At 55.3% G+C, this 18170-nt stretch overlaps 3 protein-coding genes across 3 annotated transcripts in view; 2 read left to right on the forward strand and 1 right to left on the reverse strand.

Annotated features, from left to right (window-relative positions):
* The window catches only part of PTSG_02461 (uncharacterized protein), a 17184-nt gene extending 2159 nt beyond the window's left edge, over window positions 1-15025 (forward strand). The window contains exons 6-34 of the mRNA XM_004996896.1: window positions 185-293; window positions 520-663; window positions 932-1126; window positions 1372-1434; window positions 1643-1746; window positions 1932-2098; window positions 2472-2605; window positions 2845-2980; window positions 3220-3449; window positions 3758-3944; window positions 4207-4378; window positions 4678-6784; window positions 7071-7166; window positions 7493-7865; window positions 8268-9076; window positions 9385-9648; window positions 9867-10252; window positions 10497-10584; window positions 10753-10853; window positions 11174-11277; window positions 11527-11698; window positions 11937-12050; window positions 12255-12352; window positions 12708-12811; window positions 13021-13164; window positions 13413-13657; window positions 13838-13940; window positions 14100-14222; window positions 14399-15025. Coding sequence (XP_004996953.1) covers window positions 185-293; window positions 520-663; window positions 932-1126; window positions 1372-1434; window positions 1643-1746; window positions 1932-2098; window positions 2472-2605; window positions 2845-2980; window positions 3220-3449; window positions 3758-3944; window positions 4207-4378; window positions 4678-6784; window positions 7071-7166; window positions 7493-7865; window positions 8268-9076; window positions 9385-9648; window positions 9867-10252; window positions 10497-10584; window positions 10753-10853; window positions 11174-11277; window positions 11527-11698; window positions 11937-12050; window positions 12255-12352; window positions 12708-12811; window positions 13021-13164; window positions 13413-13657; window positions 13838-13940; window positions 14100-14222; window positions 14399-14596 — 7270 coding nt within the window. The 3' untranslated portion in view covers window positions 14597-15025. The remainder of the gene's footprint in view (window positions 1-184; window positions 294-519; window positions 664-931; window positions 1127-1371; window positions 1435-1642; window positions 1747-1931; window positions 2099-2471; window positions 2606-2844; window positions 2981-3219; window positions 3450-3757; window positions 3945-4206; window positions 4379-4677; window positions 6785-7070; window positions 7167-7492; window positions 7866-8267; window positions 9077-9384; window positions 9649-9866; window positions 10253-10496; window positions 10585-10752; window positions 10854-11173; window positions 11278-11526; window positions 11699-11936; window positions 12051-12254; window positions 12353-12707; window positions 12812-13020; window positions 13165-13412; window positions 13658-13837; window positions 13941-14099; window positions 14223-14398) is intronic.
* Window positions 15026-15059: 34 nt separating this feature from the next.
* PTSG_02462 (uncharacterized protein) lies at window positions 15060-16198 on the reverse strand. Its single transcript, XM_004996897.1, has one exon. The coding sequence runs from the start codon at window positions 16136-16138 to the stop codon at window positions 15242-15244; it is 897 nt and encodes a 298-aa protein (XP_004996954.1). The 5' UTR covers window positions 16139-16198; the 3' UTR covers window positions 15060-15241.
* Window positions 16199-16312: 114 nt separating this feature from the next.
* On the forward strand, window positions 16313-17288 carry PTSG_02463 (ribosomal protein Rps2; the record flags this gene model as incomplete). The annotated part of the gene is made up of 2 exons (XM_004996898.1): window positions 16313-16372; window positions 16603-17288. Exon 2 carries the CDS (start codon window positions 16605-16607, stop codon window positions 17286-17288), a length of 684 nt encoding a protein of 227 aa, XP_004996955.1. The 5' UTR covers window positions 16313-16372; window positions 16603-16604.
* Between the last annotated feature and the right edge of the window lie 882 nt (window positions 17289-18170).

Here is an 18170-nt window from a genome sequence, read left to right on the forward strand (position 1 = left end):
AAAAAAAAAAAAAAAACAAAAATCATCAGAAAGATGCACTCGCGCTCACGAGTCTGTTCCATGTCTTCTACAGTCAGTGTAAATTTTTCTCTCTTCACACACACACACACACACACACACACACACACACACACACACACACACACACACACACACACACACACACACAACGATGCAACTGCAGCAACATGCGCATTGAGCTTGACCCTGCCGTGTCGAGCTACTCGTGGTTCCGCATCATGCCGCGCTACAAAGTCCGCGCCGAGGGCGAACGCGTCCGCATGGGCGATCAGGTGTGATTATCCGGCCTGAGTTACAGCCACACGCGTGTGCGTGCGCGCGTGTGCGTGTGGCGGCATGTTATGCCAGCGTGCCAGTGCTGTTGTGGCTGTCTCAGTAGTTGTGTTCTTCTCGTTCCTCCCCTGCAATGTTGCTTGAGGGTCATCGTCGCCACTCATCGTCGCCACTCATCACTCAACACACTCTCCTCCTCCTCCTCCCTTGTGTCGGTGGTTGCAGATTGTGCTTGAGAGCGTGAAGACGGGCGGGCAGTTTATGCACACGAGTGCAGCCATCCTGCCCGAGGACAAGAACATTGTCCCCGGCTGTCACGACATGAGCGCATCAGTCTCCCCAACGGCCCTCACCGTGTACCCGCACATGGTGTGTGTGTGTGTGTGTGTGTGCACGCGTGTGTCTTTGTATGTGTGTGTGCATTTCTATCATCACAAACGGATTTGTTTGTGTTGCACGATACGCTCTCTCTGTAATATCAACTCTTCCATGATCTGAAACCGTGTCTGTTATTCACACGCCCAACTCTCACCATCTTTCTGTTGTCCACACACACACACACACACACACACACACACACACACACACACACACACACACACACACACACACAAACACGCCACACACGTATAAACAGGCGCACCGCGACCCCGAGGCCAAAGGCGTGCGCGGCGGTGACTTTATTCAGCTGTTCCACAAGGAGATCAGCGCGTATCTCGCTGCAGAGGGCACCTACTTTGAGAACGCGCCACGGGAGGATGTGCACATGCGCATTCGCGAGCCAGACCCGCGTCGCCCGCACCGCCTCAAACCCCCAACAAGCGCCGTCTCCGTACGTCATGCGTGGTCGCCTCGTCTCGTGTTTTGTGACAGCGAGTCACGATTTGTTTTAAGTGTGTGATGTGTGTGTGTGATGTGTGTGTGTGTGTGTGATGTGTGTGTGTGTGCGTCCGTGAGCGTGCCGTTGTGGACCACACACGGTGGAATTGTTCAAGAGCACAATTCGCGGTGGGTGGCTGCATCATGGCTGCATCATCCCTCTTCTTCTCACGGTTCACTCCGGTTTTTGTTGTTCAGTTTTGGCAAATTGAGATTGACGGCCGCCCTACCGGCGGTGACCTCATCGAATGGGAGTCAAAGGTAAGCATGCCCTCGGCCCACACACACACACGCGCGCGCGCGCGAACACACACAAATCTGCAGTTGCGCGTGTAGTTTGATTTGATACAACAACGGGCCTTTGCATGTGGTTCACTGATGCTTAATCCTTCCTGCTTTGCTCTTCTCATCACCGCCTCACGTCAACACCACCACTGCTGTTGCTGTTACTACTGCCGCTGCTGCGCAGATCCGCCTGAAGCACGCGACGACGCAGAAGTACCTCAAGCTGCGCACAGACTCGTACCTGCCGTCCACGGAGGAGCCAAATGACGACGACGAAGACACCAGCTTGTGAGTCAACTACAAACAGCCATTCCACTTGTGATCACCAGTGTGGCTGTGTTGCTTGTGTTGATTGCCAGCTCAAGCTTTGCGCGTGGATGCAATACACCCGCTCACACATGACATGTACGCTCACATGCAACACACACACATACGCATGCACGCGCACACGCACCGTTGCCACCCATCCCCAGCGGCGGGTTTGAGCTGTCCAAGTCTGAGGCGACGGGCGGAGAGATGGTGCTGTCGCTCACGGACGACGCAAACGACCCCGACGCCGTCTTCCTCATGGTCGCAGTCATCCGCGAGAAGCACAACGTCGAGAACGGCGCTTACGCCCGCATCCAGCACTGCGCCACAGGTAAGCCCATGCAGCCGACGAAGGATGACATTGCTTGCACGCACACGTGTGTATGCGCGTGTGCATGTGTGCATGTGCATGCCACGCGTTGCCCGCGTTGTAATGTCACAATGCAAGCCAACACACCCTTCATATGTTTGAGCAGTGGGTCCTGCTTCTTTCTCCCACACACACACACACACACACACACACACACACACACACACACACACACACACACACACACACACACACACACACACACACACACACACACACACGCCTGTGCATCGCACTGATCGTTGTTGACAATCTTCTTTTTTTTTTTCGGTTCGCTGACTCTACTTCGGTTTTACTTGCCACCTCAACCACGCGTGATGTTGCATATGAATAGGCCACTGGCTGCATGCTGCAAAGACGCGACCATATGAGCGCCGCTGGCACTTTGAGATGGCCAACGACAAGCTGCGTACGCCCCTCTTTGAGAAGCTCGACCGCATCGAGTGGGACCAGGCCGAGCTCAAGCTCGTACGTTTAGGGGGAAGGGGGGAGAGGAGTGCCTCGTGTGTGTGTGTGTGTGTCTGCAAGTGCGCACGTGTATACACGTGTATGTTGCTTATGCACGCTTGTGTGTGCGTGCGCGCGTGTGCATGTGTACCCTTGTCGATGGTCTTGTGTGTCCAATGTAGTCTCCCGTGCACCTGCGCCTGACCCGCCCCCACCTTGTTTGCTTACCACACCAACGGCCACCCAATGTTGCACTGCAGGCGACGTGCACGCGCAACCGCATGTTCGATGACGCGTTCATCGTGCAACGCGTTCCCTTTGAGAACGTTTCCTATGTCAACTACGTCTCTGGCATGGTCGAGGTCGTTCGTTTCTTCATTCGCTCCCGCAAGACCGGTGCGTAGCACCCACAGCCCCTCTGTATTGAGGGGGAAGCCAGGGGCAGTGTTGAACTCATCTCGTCATGTTGTCTTGCATGCGTTCCGACGCAAGATCGTCCTTAACAGTCTGCACGCCCACGCCCACACTCGCGCTCACCCTCACTTTTTCATCCGCCTTCATTCACACACTCACATTCTCATTCATGTATGCACACGCGCAATGTGTAACTGCCTATTGCTTATGTGTGTGCGCAGGCGAGCTGTCCTCGCTGACGTACCGCGGGTTCCAGCAGGCGCTGCGGGAGTACACGATGTTCCTTTCGGACAACGGCAAGCTCAACCGCATGAAGCAGAAGCTGCTGCGCAACTTTGGCGTCGTTGAGCTGATTGTTGAGCTGCTGCAGGTGCCGTTTGCCGAGTACAACCTCGCTCCAAAGGGCATTGCCCTGGCCGACCTCCTCAATCCGCGCGACATCAAGGCCGAGGTTCGCTCCTCTGCTGCCTGGCCCGCTCCCTTGCTCGCTTGTGTGATTGCTGCTCCCCCCCCCCCCTCCTTTTTGTTTTGTCTCGTTGTTTTGTGTGCATTGATTGGTTGATTGATTGATTGATTGATTGATTGATTGATTGATTGATTGATTGATTGATTGATTGGTGCACTTTGTTTTTGCCTTGCTTACTACTTTGTTTTGTTGTTTTGCTTGTTTCCTCCACCTCTCCTTCCTCACGCTTATTCTGCCCCCCCCCCTCCTTGCCATGGCATGTGTTGGCCTCTCTTTCCGTTTTCGCACCGCAGACGAAGCGCACGCTTGTGTGTGCGTACAAGCTGTTGGCGGGCTTCCTCACGGGCGAGTCGCGCAAGAACGAGCTGTACGTGTGCAGGCACATTCCGTTCTTCCTGACGCAGCTTGGCTACGACCTCGACATGGAAACCATGTACACCGCCCTGGTCGAGGATAACCAGAAGATCGTCGACGTCCTTGGTGCGTAACACCCAACAACCAGCACACGCACACGCACACGCATGCACAGTCGCCAAAGAACGGTCTCCACAAGGCCCAACATCAATCATATGCTTCACGATGGATCAAACCCCGCCATCGAGCTCTCAACACCATGTGTCACGAACAACCACAAAGCGTCTTCGTCCAACCCTCACAACAAACCTTCCCCTCTCCGTCTCCCCTTTGTCTCCTTTCCTTCTCCTTCCCCTCCTTCTTCCTTCTTCTTTCGTCTGCGGTGCAGAGGAGCCTGAGATCCAGCAGATGGTTGATTTGCTGCACAAGGACAAGGACCCGCGCTACCTGCAGTTCCTCTCTGTCCTCTGCAGCGTGGACGGCGTGGCCATTGGCGAGAACCAGGAGCGCATTTGCAAGATGCTGCTCGAATGCGACCACCCGCCAGTCTACAAGACAAGGTGTGCATGGCTGCCTGTTTGATTGTTTGGTTTGGGTTGTTTGCCTGCTTGGCTGTTGTTCGTGCTCATGTGCTCTTCGGGTGTTGTTTTTTTTTTCTCTCTCTCTCTTCTTCTCCTTTTTCTTCTCCTTCTCCGCCCTCTTCTCCTCCTTCTTCTTCTTCTCCTTCTTTGACCTGCGCCTACTGATCTTGTCTTGTCGTCTTGATTGCACCGCCATCCCTGTTCTGCTCCGCTTCCCATATCCACCCCCACTCACGCATTCATGCACTCCATCTGTCCATGCCATGACGAAAAACCAGGCTGCAAGACAGGCGCGTGTTCATCAACATTGACGGCGTGAACTGGACGCCGCTGTCGGATTTTGCCCACACCGCCCGCAAGTCGCCCAACCGCTCTGTGCGCCGCACCTACGAGTTCTTTGTTGCGCAGCTCGACCTGTTTGGCGAGCTGTGCCTGCAACGGTGCAGCCACGCCATCCGCGTCATCACCCGCGATCTGGGATACCTTGGCTGGGAGGAGTGCTTCATGTGCGCCCGCGACGACAGCCTGCCGCCGTCCCTGCGCAAGCACTACGTCGAGCTCATGATCAACCTCTTCATCGACGTGGACTGGAACAACGACATCCTGGAGGAGGTGCAGCTGTGCTTTGAGTGGGACAAGCTGAGCGCCAAGCCCTTTGCTGAGGCCGGCAGCGACCCGAGCAAGAGCATCACGGGCGCGCAGATGCCCTTCTTCTCCGCCCTCAACGAGTGGATCCTTGAGTTTCTGCAGGAGCACCGCTCCCTGGAGGCCAACATGGTGGAGATGAACATGTTCATTGCCTCTGTGCTGCAGCTGGTGCGCCTGCTCGTCTCCTTTGGCTACTACGCCAACCCGGAAGACATTGAGCGCCTCATGCTGCAGCTCAAGCCCATGCTCAGCGGCTTCAACGATCGGCCCTCCCGCGACCCCGGCGAGCGCACGCATACGGTGACACGGCGAAAGGGCCTGCTGCGCCGCGAGACGTCCGCCATGGACGCAAACGACCGCAAGGTCGTCTCCGAGTGGCGCAAGAAGGAGCGCTACCTGTGCAACAACACTAACGATGCCATGGTGGACGTGAAGATTGCCGCCCTGGGCGTCATGGACACGCTGCTCAACTTCAGCCTCTCCGTGCGCATCGAGCAATTTTGCTTCGACTTCCGGCAGGTTGTCGGCTGGTCTGGCGAGCGCCGCAACACGCGCCAGTCCCGCGTGGGCCAGGTGTTCCACTTCAAAGAGCTCACGGACGGGCCAACCATGCACTTTGACACCATGCAGTGCCTGACCAAGATGTCCAAGAACGACCCCAACCTGGACCCGTACGAGCAGACGGACCTCGTGCGCTCGTATGTGGGGGAGCTCTTTGACCGCGCCAACTACCTGTGCCCCAAGTGGCGGCCAGAGGCGTCGGCGCTGCGCCAGGGCGGCGAGGACGACCTTGTTGAGATTCTGCTTGACCTGGCAAAGTACAAGTACCCGCGCCTGACGTGCAAGAGTCTGCAGCTGCTTGACCGCCTGTACAAGTCTGCGGAACACCTCTTCACGTACACGATTGACGCGCAGCTTCTGCTCGACCCCGAGAGCATCCGCCTGGACGCGCGCCTGAAGCAGGACATGCCTGTGCTGCGGCGCCTCGGTGCGGGCCAGATTGAGGTGGTGGAGATGGACGAGTTCAACGACATTCTCAAGGAGCTCACGGAGCTGTGCGTGGTGGACCGCCTCAACCCGCACGTCATCAACCAGCGCATGATTGTCAATCACGGCATCCTGAACGTGCTCTTTGACGTGCTCGACCAGGAGAACCAGCCCAAAGAGGTCATCATCAGCGTGCTGCGCTGCCTGGAGGTGCTTGCGCAGGACTACGAGTACGTGCAAGACGAGTTCTTTGAGCGCCTGGACAAAATCCTCACCATCGAGACAGACGCCACGGGCTGGGAGAACGCGCTGGCAGACGCCGTCATGGCCGTGTTTGCCGACAACCAGGAGCTGTCGCTGGCGCTGAGCGTGCAGCAGATTGAGCTGATGATGGACATCCTCGTCAAGCACAACGTGCGCGTGCCCAACATGGTCAACACGCTTCGCTCCATTGTCAAGTGCGAGGAGCTGGGCGTGCCGCTCCCGCGAAACCAGAACATCATCATGAAGAACCTCATGAAGCACTTTGCCGAGACAGTGGAGGTCACCTTCATTGACGTGGAGGTTGGCGACGAGAACAACGTCAAGCGCATTGAGCTGTGTGAGTACAGCGGCAAGGATGAGGCGAAGCTGCGCGAGCAGCGCTACCACGCCAACATGGTCGGCCTCATCGCCCAGTGCGCGGAGGGCTACACTCGCTTCATCGAGTCCACGTGCATGACCTTCTTTGAGATTGAGGAGATCATCGACGTACGTTGCTGGCTTCTGCTTCTGCTTCTGTGCTTACTTTTGACTTTTGGCTGGCTTTGTGTTGCGCCGTTTCCTTTGTCTGCTGGCACCCTGATTGGCTGGTTGATTGGCTGGTTGATTGGTCGGTTGGCTGGCTGATTGGTTGGTTGGTTGGTTAGTTGGTTGGTTGGCTGCATGTCCCTTTGATGCCACTATGCATACCACCGTTGCCACCCACGGTTGCCACTCACTCGCCACTCACTCGCCACTTACTCATCAATATCTCTTGCCACTCCCTCCAACACAGGTCATCGCCAACGACAAGATTCCGCTGTTCATCAAGACGGAGTACATGCGCTTCCTCAACTTTGTCTATCTTGAGACGACGGCCTCGCAGCTCGAGGTTCGAACATCATGCACAAACACGTTCAAAGCATTGTTGATACTTGTATCTTGCACACCACCAGTGCACCACTCTATGAACAACGTCCACGATCACCGCTCACACACGCATATACACAACTTGAACAACAACAACCACATCCACAACAACAACAACCACATCCACAACAACAACAACCACATCCACAACAACAACAACAACAACAACAACAACAACAACAACAACAACAACAACAACAACAACAACAACAACAACAACAACAACCACATCCGCAACCACATCCACAACCATCACCACCACCACCACCACCATCAACATATCACCAGGCTGGCACGCAGGACCTGTACTCGGACATGCGGCTGTGGCACAGCCTGCAGCACCTTGCCTCGCGCCACTTTGACGCGTTCTACACGCGGCAGACGGCGGAGTCGCCACTGCTGCCTGAGGACGAGGAGCGCTTCATTTACGAAGCGTTTCTCCCGCTGCTCACCGTTGTCATCCGCGACTTTTACCAGCCGAAGCTGTGCCCGACCTCGCAGAAGCCGCTTGCAGACATTGCCACGAAGATTTTCAGCTTTGCCGATCGCGCGCTGAACAACATCTTCAACCACGAGCACTTGAAGGAGCTGAGCATGGCCGTGCTTGCGCTCAAGAACGCAGAGGGCATCAACGCCCCGTCCGGCCTCGTCAACCGCATTGGTGAGGCGGCACCTGGGTTGCTCTTGTCTGCATGCGTGTTTTGTTGTGCACGTGTTTCGGACATGTGCATGTGTGTGTGTTAATGGGTTGGGGGGTTGTCTGTGTTTATGTGCGTGTGTGTGTATTTATGTAAGTGTGTGTGTGTGTCTTTGTGAATGTTTGGTGCTTTGTTGCGAGAGGTTTGTGACGGCGACGATGGTGACGGCGATGAACTGCAAGTTTTTTTGTGTCGCTGGACAGTCTGCTCGTTCTGTTTCTGTTTGTCGCGTTTAACCGACGACACAATGACATATAATCACCATGACACATGCCCGCCTTCCCACACTGGTGTGCACGGGGGCACCCGAAACTTCAACCCTCACTCCTACCACCCTCTCCACCACTGCCACCACTGCCACCCAGGCAAGGCACTGCGCAGCCACGAGGCGGACCTGGTGCGCACGCCGGCAAAGCAGCGGTACGATGCGCGCTTCTCGAAGCAGAACGAGATCAACGAGCTGCTCAACATGTATGTGGAGGCGGTGCGCAAGAGCTACTGCGGCCGCAACGACCTGCGCGTGCAGCTGCCCCACGCGGACTACGAGCCCCCAGAGCCCAAGCCGTACTGCGAGAACGAGGACGAGGACGAGCCACTGCCGCTCGGCCCAGACTTCCAGGCATTTGTCAACCTCTTTATTGAGTACGAGGTAGACGGCCGGGTGTGGGTCGCCAAGCGCCCGCGCGATGACCTGACGACGCTGGTGGAGTCGCTCAAGGCGTCCCGCCGCTACTACGCCACGCTGGAGACAAAGGACCAGGAGGTGCAGGAGAAGCTGGACATCCGTTGCCTGCAGGCACTGCGCTGCATCCTGCACAACCAGATCAAGTGCGAGAAGGAGTTTGAGTCGTTCCAGAACGATATTGCGTCACGCGGCACTGTGCTGCCTGTCGCAGACATGCTGTCCGTCCCCAGCGACGACGTTGTGCGTGAGGCGCTGTGTCTGCTGATTGTGCTGCTCGAGGGCGGCAACAAGACTGCGCAAGACAGCTTCTACGAGCACTTTATCGGCACGCGTGAGGAGACGTTCTTCCAGGACGTGCAGGCGCGCATTCGCCGCAGTATTGAGAGCATGCGCGAACTCCGCGCCCTCAAGCGTTCGCTGGAAATTGAGAGCTCCAAGGACAACGCCATGATGGGCACCATCACCATGATCAACCAGCTCGGCGATTCGGTGCGTGCGTGTGTGTATGGGCTGGGGGAAGCGTGCGTGCGTGTGTGAATATGGGCTGGGGGAAGCGTGCGTGCGTGTGTGTATGGGCTGGGGGAAGTGTGCGTGTGTGCCTGAACATTGTCGTACAAACACTTGTGTGTGCGTGTGTGTATGTGTGTGTGTGTGTGTGCACGCGTGGATGTGTATGCGCGGCTCTTGTTTCCCCCGACTGTTTGTTTTCTGGTCCCCCACCATGCTGCTGACCTCCCCTCCGCCCCCACTGCCCGTTCTGCTCTTCTCTTCTGCCCTCCTATGCACAACAACTGCAGGGCGAGGGTGGTATGGAGATGCAGACCATCTCCTCCAAGGCGTGCAAGGACGACGACGACCTTGGCATCAAGGACGAAGGCAACATCGAGCTTGTGCTGCGCGTGCTGCAGTACATGTGCGAGGGCCACAACTTCCAGCTGCAGGAGTACCTGCGGTTCCAAGCAGACAACATCCACCCCATCAACCTCGTCAACGTCACGGTGGACTTCCTCGCCACCATGATGGAGGACGTGTCCGATGACACCATCGAAGTCATCACCCAGGTATGCATACAGATGTGGTGCTGTTGGGTTTGCTGCTTGAGCTTCCTTTTTGTTTGTGTGTGTGTGTGTGTGCTGTCTCGCGATGCTGCTGCTGTGCTCCAATTGTGGTTATATTTACGTGCACTTGTACATTAGCCAAATACTGACGTACATACGCACGCATACACGCATACACATACATGCATACACGTACACACACGCACACGCACACACATCAGACGCTTGAGACGCTGGTTGAGTTCTCGCAGGGCTGCCCGAACAACCAGCAGAGCATCTTCGACTCCAAGGTTGTGGACTCGCTGAACCACCTGCTTCGCATCCCCAAGTTCTACGAGGTGTGCAAGGCAGAGAAGGTGGCACGGCTGCACCTGGCATGCGCTAACCTGGTGCTGGCCATGCTTGAGAACAGCGACGAGCGCACGCGCAGCATGGCCGTTGAGCTGGAGCAGACGCTGGACATTGAGCACGTGTTCAAGATGATGCACCACTACGACGAGGTGCACATGTCTGGTGCGGACCAGGAGTGGGAGACTGACGAGGACGAGGACGATGACCCCGTGCCCGCTCAGGACGTCGCCTCCGCCTTCTTCATCTGTATCGTGCGGTGCGTCTCCTTCGTGTTGCAGTCGATGTGTGTCTGTGCCTTGTGCTTGTGTGCTATTGCGTGTCCATCTTGTGTTTTTAGTTCTGTGTGTGTGTGTGTGTGCTTTTCGGTGTGTGTTTTGCTTTTGTGTGTCTGTCTGTGTTTTTATGGTTGTGCTTGTGTGCTTTTGTGTTTGTGTGTGTGTGTTTGTCACGCATGCGCTTGTCCTCCGCTCATCGTCGCACACACACAAACACACATGCAGGTTGAACGACTTTACGCACCGCAACTACCAGGACGACCCGAAGCTGAACCCCCCTGTGTTTGACAAGAACGGCCGCCGCATTCCAGATGTACGTGCACCCATTTGCTGCCCGTGCTGGAGTAATGTTCGGTGCACTGTATGTGCATGTGCTTTGTGTGCTCTTTGTACGTGCGTGAAGTGTGCATTGTGTTCGTATGTGTGTGTGTATGCGTGTTGTGTATCTCATGCTGACGCACGCATTGCATTCGCTGTTCAGACGTTTGCCAAGCTTGAGGGCGAAGTGTCGTCGATTGAGGTGCTGCGCGACGACCAGGTGCACCGCGTCCATTTCCTCAACAAGTGGGGCGACAAGATCAGGTGGGCGAACAACTCATATGCAAGCATGTGCCACATTGGTTCCTGGGTTGAGACAATGTCAGCAAAATGCGCACGCACGCACATGTGCACAAGCCCTCACAGTTCACACGCGCGCGTTCAAACGACCCTATTGCCATGTTCATCCATTCACCCATGCACCTTTCGATCCATTGACCCGTTCACTCACTCACTCACTCACTCACTCACTCACTCACTCACTCACTCACTCACTCACTCACTCACTCACTCACTCACTCACTCACTCACTCACTCACTCGTTCGTTTGCCCATCATTCACCCATGTTGCCACTGCGCCCCAGGCCCGCCGTGAAGGAGGAGCTCAAGTGGAACATTGAGCGCGGCTCCCCTGCCGAGCGCTTTGACGACTTCCTCTCTCGCGCTAAAGTCATTGTTGCCGACATCCGTACGTCCCTTTCTCTCATATTGGAGTGTAGCGAATGCATTTTGATTCTCGTGTTTCAGCTTGACCACGCTCCTTTGTGCTTTGTGTTTGTTTCTATTTGTTCAGTGTGAGTGCATCGCCGAGTGCATCGCGTATGCTCTTGTTTTTCGCTCAAGTCCAGCTGTGCATCTTACACCAACGCGTGTGCTCACACATGCACCAACGCCATTGCTCGCCCGCCTGTGTTTTTCTTGTCTTTTGTGCTTGCAGAGTACTTTGACCGGGTGATGAGCGCAAGCCCCGTGAGCCACGCCTTGCTGAAGCACTCTGCGCTGTGGAGCAAGATCATGCTGCTGCTTACGTTCATCCTCAACATCTTCATCCTTAGCCTGTGGCAAGCGCCCCGCACATGGAACACCGCCGTCCCAGACTACGCCTACGAGTGCGTTCCTTTTCTTGTATACAGCTTGCGCTCGCTTGCTGTATCGTGTGTATGCGTGTGTGTGTGTGTGTCTGCAAGAGTGAGTTTGACTGGGTGCACCTGCATGCATGTGCGCCTGTATGCTGCGTCTGTGTTCATGACATGGCCTGCGCTGTATTGTCCCTCACCGTTGTCATGTGCGGCGATGCTGCTGCTGCTGTTGTTGCTGCTGCCGTGTATGATGATCAACTATTTCCAGTGGATACAACACGCTGCTGGGCATCTTTGGTGCACTGCACATCTTCTTCTCCGTCCTCGTTGCCACCTCCTACTTTGCCCTCAAGCCACCGAGCCTGGCCATGTCGCTCCCACAGTGCGTACCCTGTGCTCATGCTTGCCCCCCCCCCAATGCATTGTGTCATGTGCCACCATGTGTCACTGCAGCCCGCCTTCTCGGCTGCTGCTGCTGCTGCTGCTGCTATCGTGATGAAGCTGGCGCTGTGCTTACCTGCCCTTCTTCTCCTTCACCCTCACCCTCGCTCCCTTCCTGTATCGTCATCCCCCCCCCCCTTGTCAGGTACGAGTTTATCCAGCGGTTTGTGCCACAACCGGACGAGAACGACTACCGCACGCGCAGCAACATCTTCGACATGTCAAGCTTCTACCACGTCCTCGGTACAGCTCCCTTGTCTTGGGTGGTGGTGTTGTTGTTGTTGTTGTCGTTGTTGTTGTTGTTGTTGTTGTTGTTGTTGTTGTCGTTGTTGTTGTTGTTGTTGTTGTTGTTGTTGTTGTTGTTGTTGTTGTTGTTGTTGTTGTTGTTGTTGTTGTTGTTGTTGTTGTTGTTGTTGTTGTTGTTTAAGTTGCTGCTGCTGTCGTGTGACATGATGTGCTTTGGGTAAGTGAGGGGGGAGTGGGAACAATTCACATCAGCTTATGTGTTTTCCGCGGACGGACGCTCGCAGCTTCCCTGTAACATGTTCTCACATTGCGTATGTGTGCGATTGCCTTTGCCATTGTTGTGCTTGTGCAGTTGTTGTTTTCTCTGTGCTTGGCGTGTTTTTCCACGGCTACTTCTACTGCTTCCACCTCCTGCACGTTGTCGTTGGCAACGACATTCTTCTGCGCGTCATCAAGGTTTGTCGACGCGGGTGGGCGATTGCATTTGTCGGCGCTGGGGGTGGCATTGCTTGGCATTGCTGCCTCTCGATTGCTTTGCTTCCGTTATTGCAGCAAGTAGTGCCCACTGTCCGCGTCTTCCATCTGTCATGTTTCGACACATCTCACCCCCAACATGCATCGTCTCACACAACACGTGGCATATTTGCACCTGATCTGACGTGCAGTCTGTGACGAAGAACGGCATTTCGCTGCTGTGGGTTGCGGCGCTGATGGTGATTATCATCTACATCTACTCGCTCGTCTCCTTTGCCTTCCTGCGCAAGAACTTTGATGAGAGCGAGGGCGCGTACTGCCAGACCGCCTTCCAGGTGTGTGGCGTGTGAGTGTTGTGTGTTTGTTTGTTTGTTGGTTTGTTTGTGTGTGTGTGTGTGTGTGTGTGTGTTGTGCGTTGTGTGAATGAAATGTGTCGTGTGAGTGCAGTGTGGTGCGGCGCATACACCTTGGCTTGTCCTCTGCTCGGCGACGCCACCGCTTCACAGCATCCAAGCCTCCAACACCCGCAAACTCACCCTTGTGCATCTCTCCCTTCACCAACCCGTCGTCCCACTGCATTCAGTGCTTTATCACAAGCCTGCGCCTTGGTCTTCTCTCTGGTGGCGGCCTAGGAGAAGCGTTGCCGGCTGCCACGTTTGGCTTTGCTGAGCCTGGCCTTCGCACCCTGTTTGACCTGTCCTTCTTCATCCTCATCACGACCATTGGTCTCAACGTGGTGTTTGGTATCATTGTCGACTCGTTCTCCGAGCTCCGCGATGAGAAGTACCAGACACAGGAGATTATGCAGAGCGAGTGCTTCATCTGCGGGTAAGCATTCCACACGTCCCTCACTGCAGCCGCTGGTTTGTGTGTGTGTGTGTGTGTGTGTGTGTGTGTGTGTGTGTGTGTGTGTGTGTGCTTGTTGCAACTTGGCGAGCCATATTCCTCACCCCATTCTGCCATCGTCTACCACCCACCCCCCAAATGCACTGTGTGCCCACATTACAGCCTGAAGGCGTTTGACTTTGAGCGCCACGGCAACGGCTATGACGAGCACGTCCACTGTGAACACAACATGTGGGACTACGTCGCTTTCTTCCTCCACCTTGAGGTGCGCATATGCCTGTGTGTGTGTGTGTCTGTGTTCTTTGTGTTTACTGTGTGATGTGTTGTTTGTTGAAAGGTGCTGCAGCCCTCACGAACCCCCCCCCCTCTTCTGCCGGGTCCATCTGCCTCTCACCCTCTTGTCCCATCTCGCCTTCCTCGACAGGCCAAGGACCGCACGGAGTACACGGCCCACGAGCAGTATGTGTACGAGCAATTTGAGAAGGGCGAGTACGCCTTCTTCCCAGTCAACCATTCCCTCTCCCTCGAAGGCCACCACGACAACGGGGTGCGTGGCTTACAAAGCCTGTGTGCGTGCGTGCATGCGTGCGTGCGTGTGTGCGCGCTGCAGCATGCATGGCACTTCTTGCTTCGCTTCCACCACCACCACCACCACCACGAATTCCTTTCCATTTTGGTTGCGTACTCACACGTACTCACACCAACACGCACGCCGCGCTACAGGTTGAGGAGCGGCTGACGCAGGTTGAGCGCACGCTGCAGTCTGTGCTTGCACGCATGGAGCAAGACGCAAACGAGCGCGCAGCCGAAGCGAAGCGCCGCGAAATTCAAGAGTCCATGTCGAACCTGAAGCGGCAGTCCACGCTGCAGCGACAGCAGACGGCGTCCTCTGACAGCGCAGATGAGGCCGAGGACGAGTGATTGAGCGAGTGGAAGGAAATGAACGGATGGAAGAAGTGACAAGATGGGATGAATGGATGCGACCAGTGGTGGATGAAACGAGTGAGGACCGTGAGGGCGTGTGAGGGGCTGTGAGCTGTTGCTGGCGCCTCTGTAGCTGTTTCTTCTTTTTGGTGCCGGTTGTTTATGAGGAGGATGGAAGACGACGCGATAGTTTTGTATTTTGTTTTTGTTTGTTTCATTGGTGTTTGTGGCCGTCAAGGTGGTCCGTGGTGACTTGTGAGCGCTGCTTGTTTTCTTTCTCGTATGTGTTGCATTCTTGTGTTCTGCAGCCGCCACGTTGGCGTGCTCGCAGCAGCTTGTTCATTGTAACGTATGTTGTGTTGATTTGTTTACCCAAGTTTGTGTTGCGATGACTTTCGTCACAGCAATGAACACAGCACAACGCCGTGTCAGATCTCATTCAAACACACCAAAACACACACACACACACACACACACACACACACAAAGTACAATTGAGCGCGCGTAAGTGTGGGCCCTCTCCAGTATGAATGAACGATAGTTCGATTACAAACGTGTCAGCTCAAAGAGAACATCCACCAAGTCAACATCTATCCTAACGAAACGGGCACATTTGGAACCCCCCCCCCCCAAACATTGTGGCTACTTGTCGTGCTTATTCCCACTCTTGTCGGGTCGCCCTTGTTGCCCAAACTGGTGCTGTAAGCCTTGCGGCGGCTGTTGTTGTTGTTGTTGTTGCTGCTGCTGGTTTGCATCAGAGCTGCCCTTTTTCTTGGGCTGACCAAACTGATGTTGCAAGCCATGAGGTTGTTGTGCTTGTTGCTGGTTTACATCAGGTTTGTCCTTCGTCTTAGGCTGTCCAAACTGGTGCTGCAAGCCGTGTGTCTCTTGCTTGCCCTCATCGGCGCCCTTGTTGTTTGAGGAGGCAGCTGCGCTCCGCCCTTGTCCAAACTGGTGCTGCAATCCCTGATTGGCCGCATCCGGCGACTTTGGAGCAGCGTCCTTTTGCTTTTGCTGCCGCTTGTTGGCGATAGCACGCTCGAGCTTGGCGAACGCGTCCATGCTGGCGCTCATGGAGCCGCTCGGAGACTTCGGCTGCTTAGCCGTCGCGTCGGACGAGGAGGAAGCAGAGGAGGAGGAAGAAGAAGAAGAAGACCCAGGCTGCTTCTTCCATCCCTTTTCGTTGAGCTTGCGCTCGTATTCTTGCAGCTGCAGCGCATATTCGATCCACACGCAGTTTGCGCAGCCACCTTGGCAGCAGTATGTTGGCGGCTGTGGCGGCTCGGGCATGTCGTCATCGTCGTCATCGCCTTTGCCGTTGTTGTTGTTGTTGTTGTTGTTGTGGGCCGCAGCCTGTGCAGCAAGCTGCCGCCGAGGCAGGATTCGCGTAGCCTGCTGGACGCCGGTTGTCCCAGCCCCATTCCATGGTTGCCGCCGTGAAGGGCCCTGCATTACCATCATCTGAACGTCCCTTGGAAACGTTGCACGCCCTCTTCTTGCCATCATCATGGTCCTTGCCACCATCATTATCATCGTCATGGTCGTGGTCGTGGCGCATGTCAGCACTGCCGCTGTTGCTGTGTTGTTGCAAGGGAAAATAAACCCACACTGTTTATGTTTGGTAAATTGGAGTTTGCCACAGCTTTGTGTCTCTGTGTAAAGTGAACACCCGCTCTGCGTAGTGTGCATGTGCCACCTGCGCTCTGCAGGTTTGTGCCTTTTTCTTTCCGTGCACAAGGAACAACACATCTCCGACCACATCTCAACTTGCACGTGAGAAGGATGAAGAGAAGGATGATGAAGAGATGGGGTTACTGTGGTGGTGCTGGAGGGTGCATGGTTTTGTTGTTGATGTCGTCGTTGTTGTTGAGCTCTTTTTTGTCTTGTGCGTGCGTGCGTGCGTGCCTCATCTCTGGTCTCACACACACCCCGTACTCACATACCCCGTACTCACGCACACCAACTCTCACGTTCACACCAACCGCACACACCAACTGACGCAGCAATGGCGGACAAGCAACCGACCGGTGAAAGCAGTGGTCGCGGCCGCGGCGAGGGCCGTGGTGGCGAGGGCCGTGGCCGTGGTGGCGGTCGTGGTGGTGGCCGTGGTGGTGGCCGTGGCCGCGAGGAGCGCAAGGAGTGGAAGCCCGTGACCAAGCTGGGCCGCCTCGTCAAGGAGCGCCGCATCAAGTCCATCGAGGAGATCTACCAGCACTCCCTGTCCATCAAGGAGCCCGAGATCATCGACTTCTTCTTCGGCGACTCTCTGCAGGACGAGGTCCTCAAGATCACCCCCGTGCAGAAGCAGACCACCGCTGGTCAGCGCACCCGCTTCAAGGCCTTTGTTGCCCTCGGCGACAGCAACGGTCACCTTGGCCTCGGCGTCAAGTGCTCCAAGGAGGTTGCCGGCGCCATCCGTGGCGCCCTCCTCTGCGCCAAGATGAGCCTCCTCCCCGTGCGTCGTGGTTATTGGGGTAACATGCTTGGTGATCCCCACACCGTGCCCATGAAGACCACCGGTGTCTGCGGTAGCGTCACTGTGCGTCTCATCCCCGCGCCTCGCGGTGCCGGTATTGTTGCCGCCCCTACCCCCAAGAAGCTGCTCCAGCTCGCCGGTATCGACGACTGCTACACGGCTTCCCGTGGCCAGACCGCCACCCTCGGCAACTTTGGTACGTCCTTTAAATGACACACGTGTGCGCTGCCGTTGCGTGTGTTGTGTTTGCGTTTGGTTGTTGGTGAGAGGCAAGACCCAATGTACACGCGAAGCAACAACAGCTCTGTTGCTTTCTTTGCATCGGGTCCGTGCAGCACAACACGCACTTGTTCTCTCCAATCTTCTCCTCTCTCCTATCCTCTCTCCTCTTTCCTCTCCCTGTCTCCTCTTTCTCTCTTCTCTCTCTTCCTTTTTATTTGGACTCTTCTGTTTCTGGGATGATATCAAATCTTTAACCCAACTCTCTGATCTCATGCACGACAAAGTTGTGCTTTTGTGATGAGCTTTCAAGTTCTCACGACAGTCTACTGAGAAATAGCAGTGTCCTCCTCTTCTCTTGTGTCTGATCCCGTCTCTTCCGTCTCTGCTCTCCCCTTTGTTTTTCCTTCCCCCCCCCCCTTCTCTCTCTCTCTCTCTCTCTCTCTCTCTCTCTCTCTCTCTCTCTTCGGGGATGATGACCAAATTTTAACCCAACTCATTCTGATTTATCGCAACAAAGTTGCACCCTGTGATGAGTATCTTTCCAACTCACGACAGTCTACTGAGAACAGTAGCTCTCGTCGCACACGCGCCCTTTTTGTTGCTGTTGTATCTTCTGATGTGTATTTGTTTCCCCTTGACTTCCCCCGCCACGTACCATGCATGCTTGGCGGCCTTTGCTCGTCGTCTCTCGTTGCTCGTTCTTGTTGGTGTTTCTCTCTCTCTCTCTCTCTCTCTCTCTCTCTCTGTCTCTCTCTCTGTCTCTCTCTTTCTTCACTTGTGCTGTGGTCGCAGTTCTGGGATGATTATCAAATCTTTAACCCAACTCTCTGATCCTCATGCACGACAAGTTGTGCTTTTTGTGATGAGCTTTCA

The sequence above is a fragment of the Salpingoeca rosetta genome (assembly GCF_000188695.1).
Source record: "Salpingoeca rosetta unplaced genomic scaffold supercont1.5, whole genome shotgun sequence".
Lineage (NCBI taxonomy): Eukaryota > Choanoflagellata > Craspedida > Salpingoecidae > Salpingoeca > Salpingoeca rosetta.

Excerpts from the sequence above, each read along its gene's own strand:
- PTSG_02462 (XM_004996897.1), bottom strand. The coding sequence starts at position 16,138 with ATGACGATGATAATGATGGTGGCAAGGACCATGATGATGGCAAGAAGA.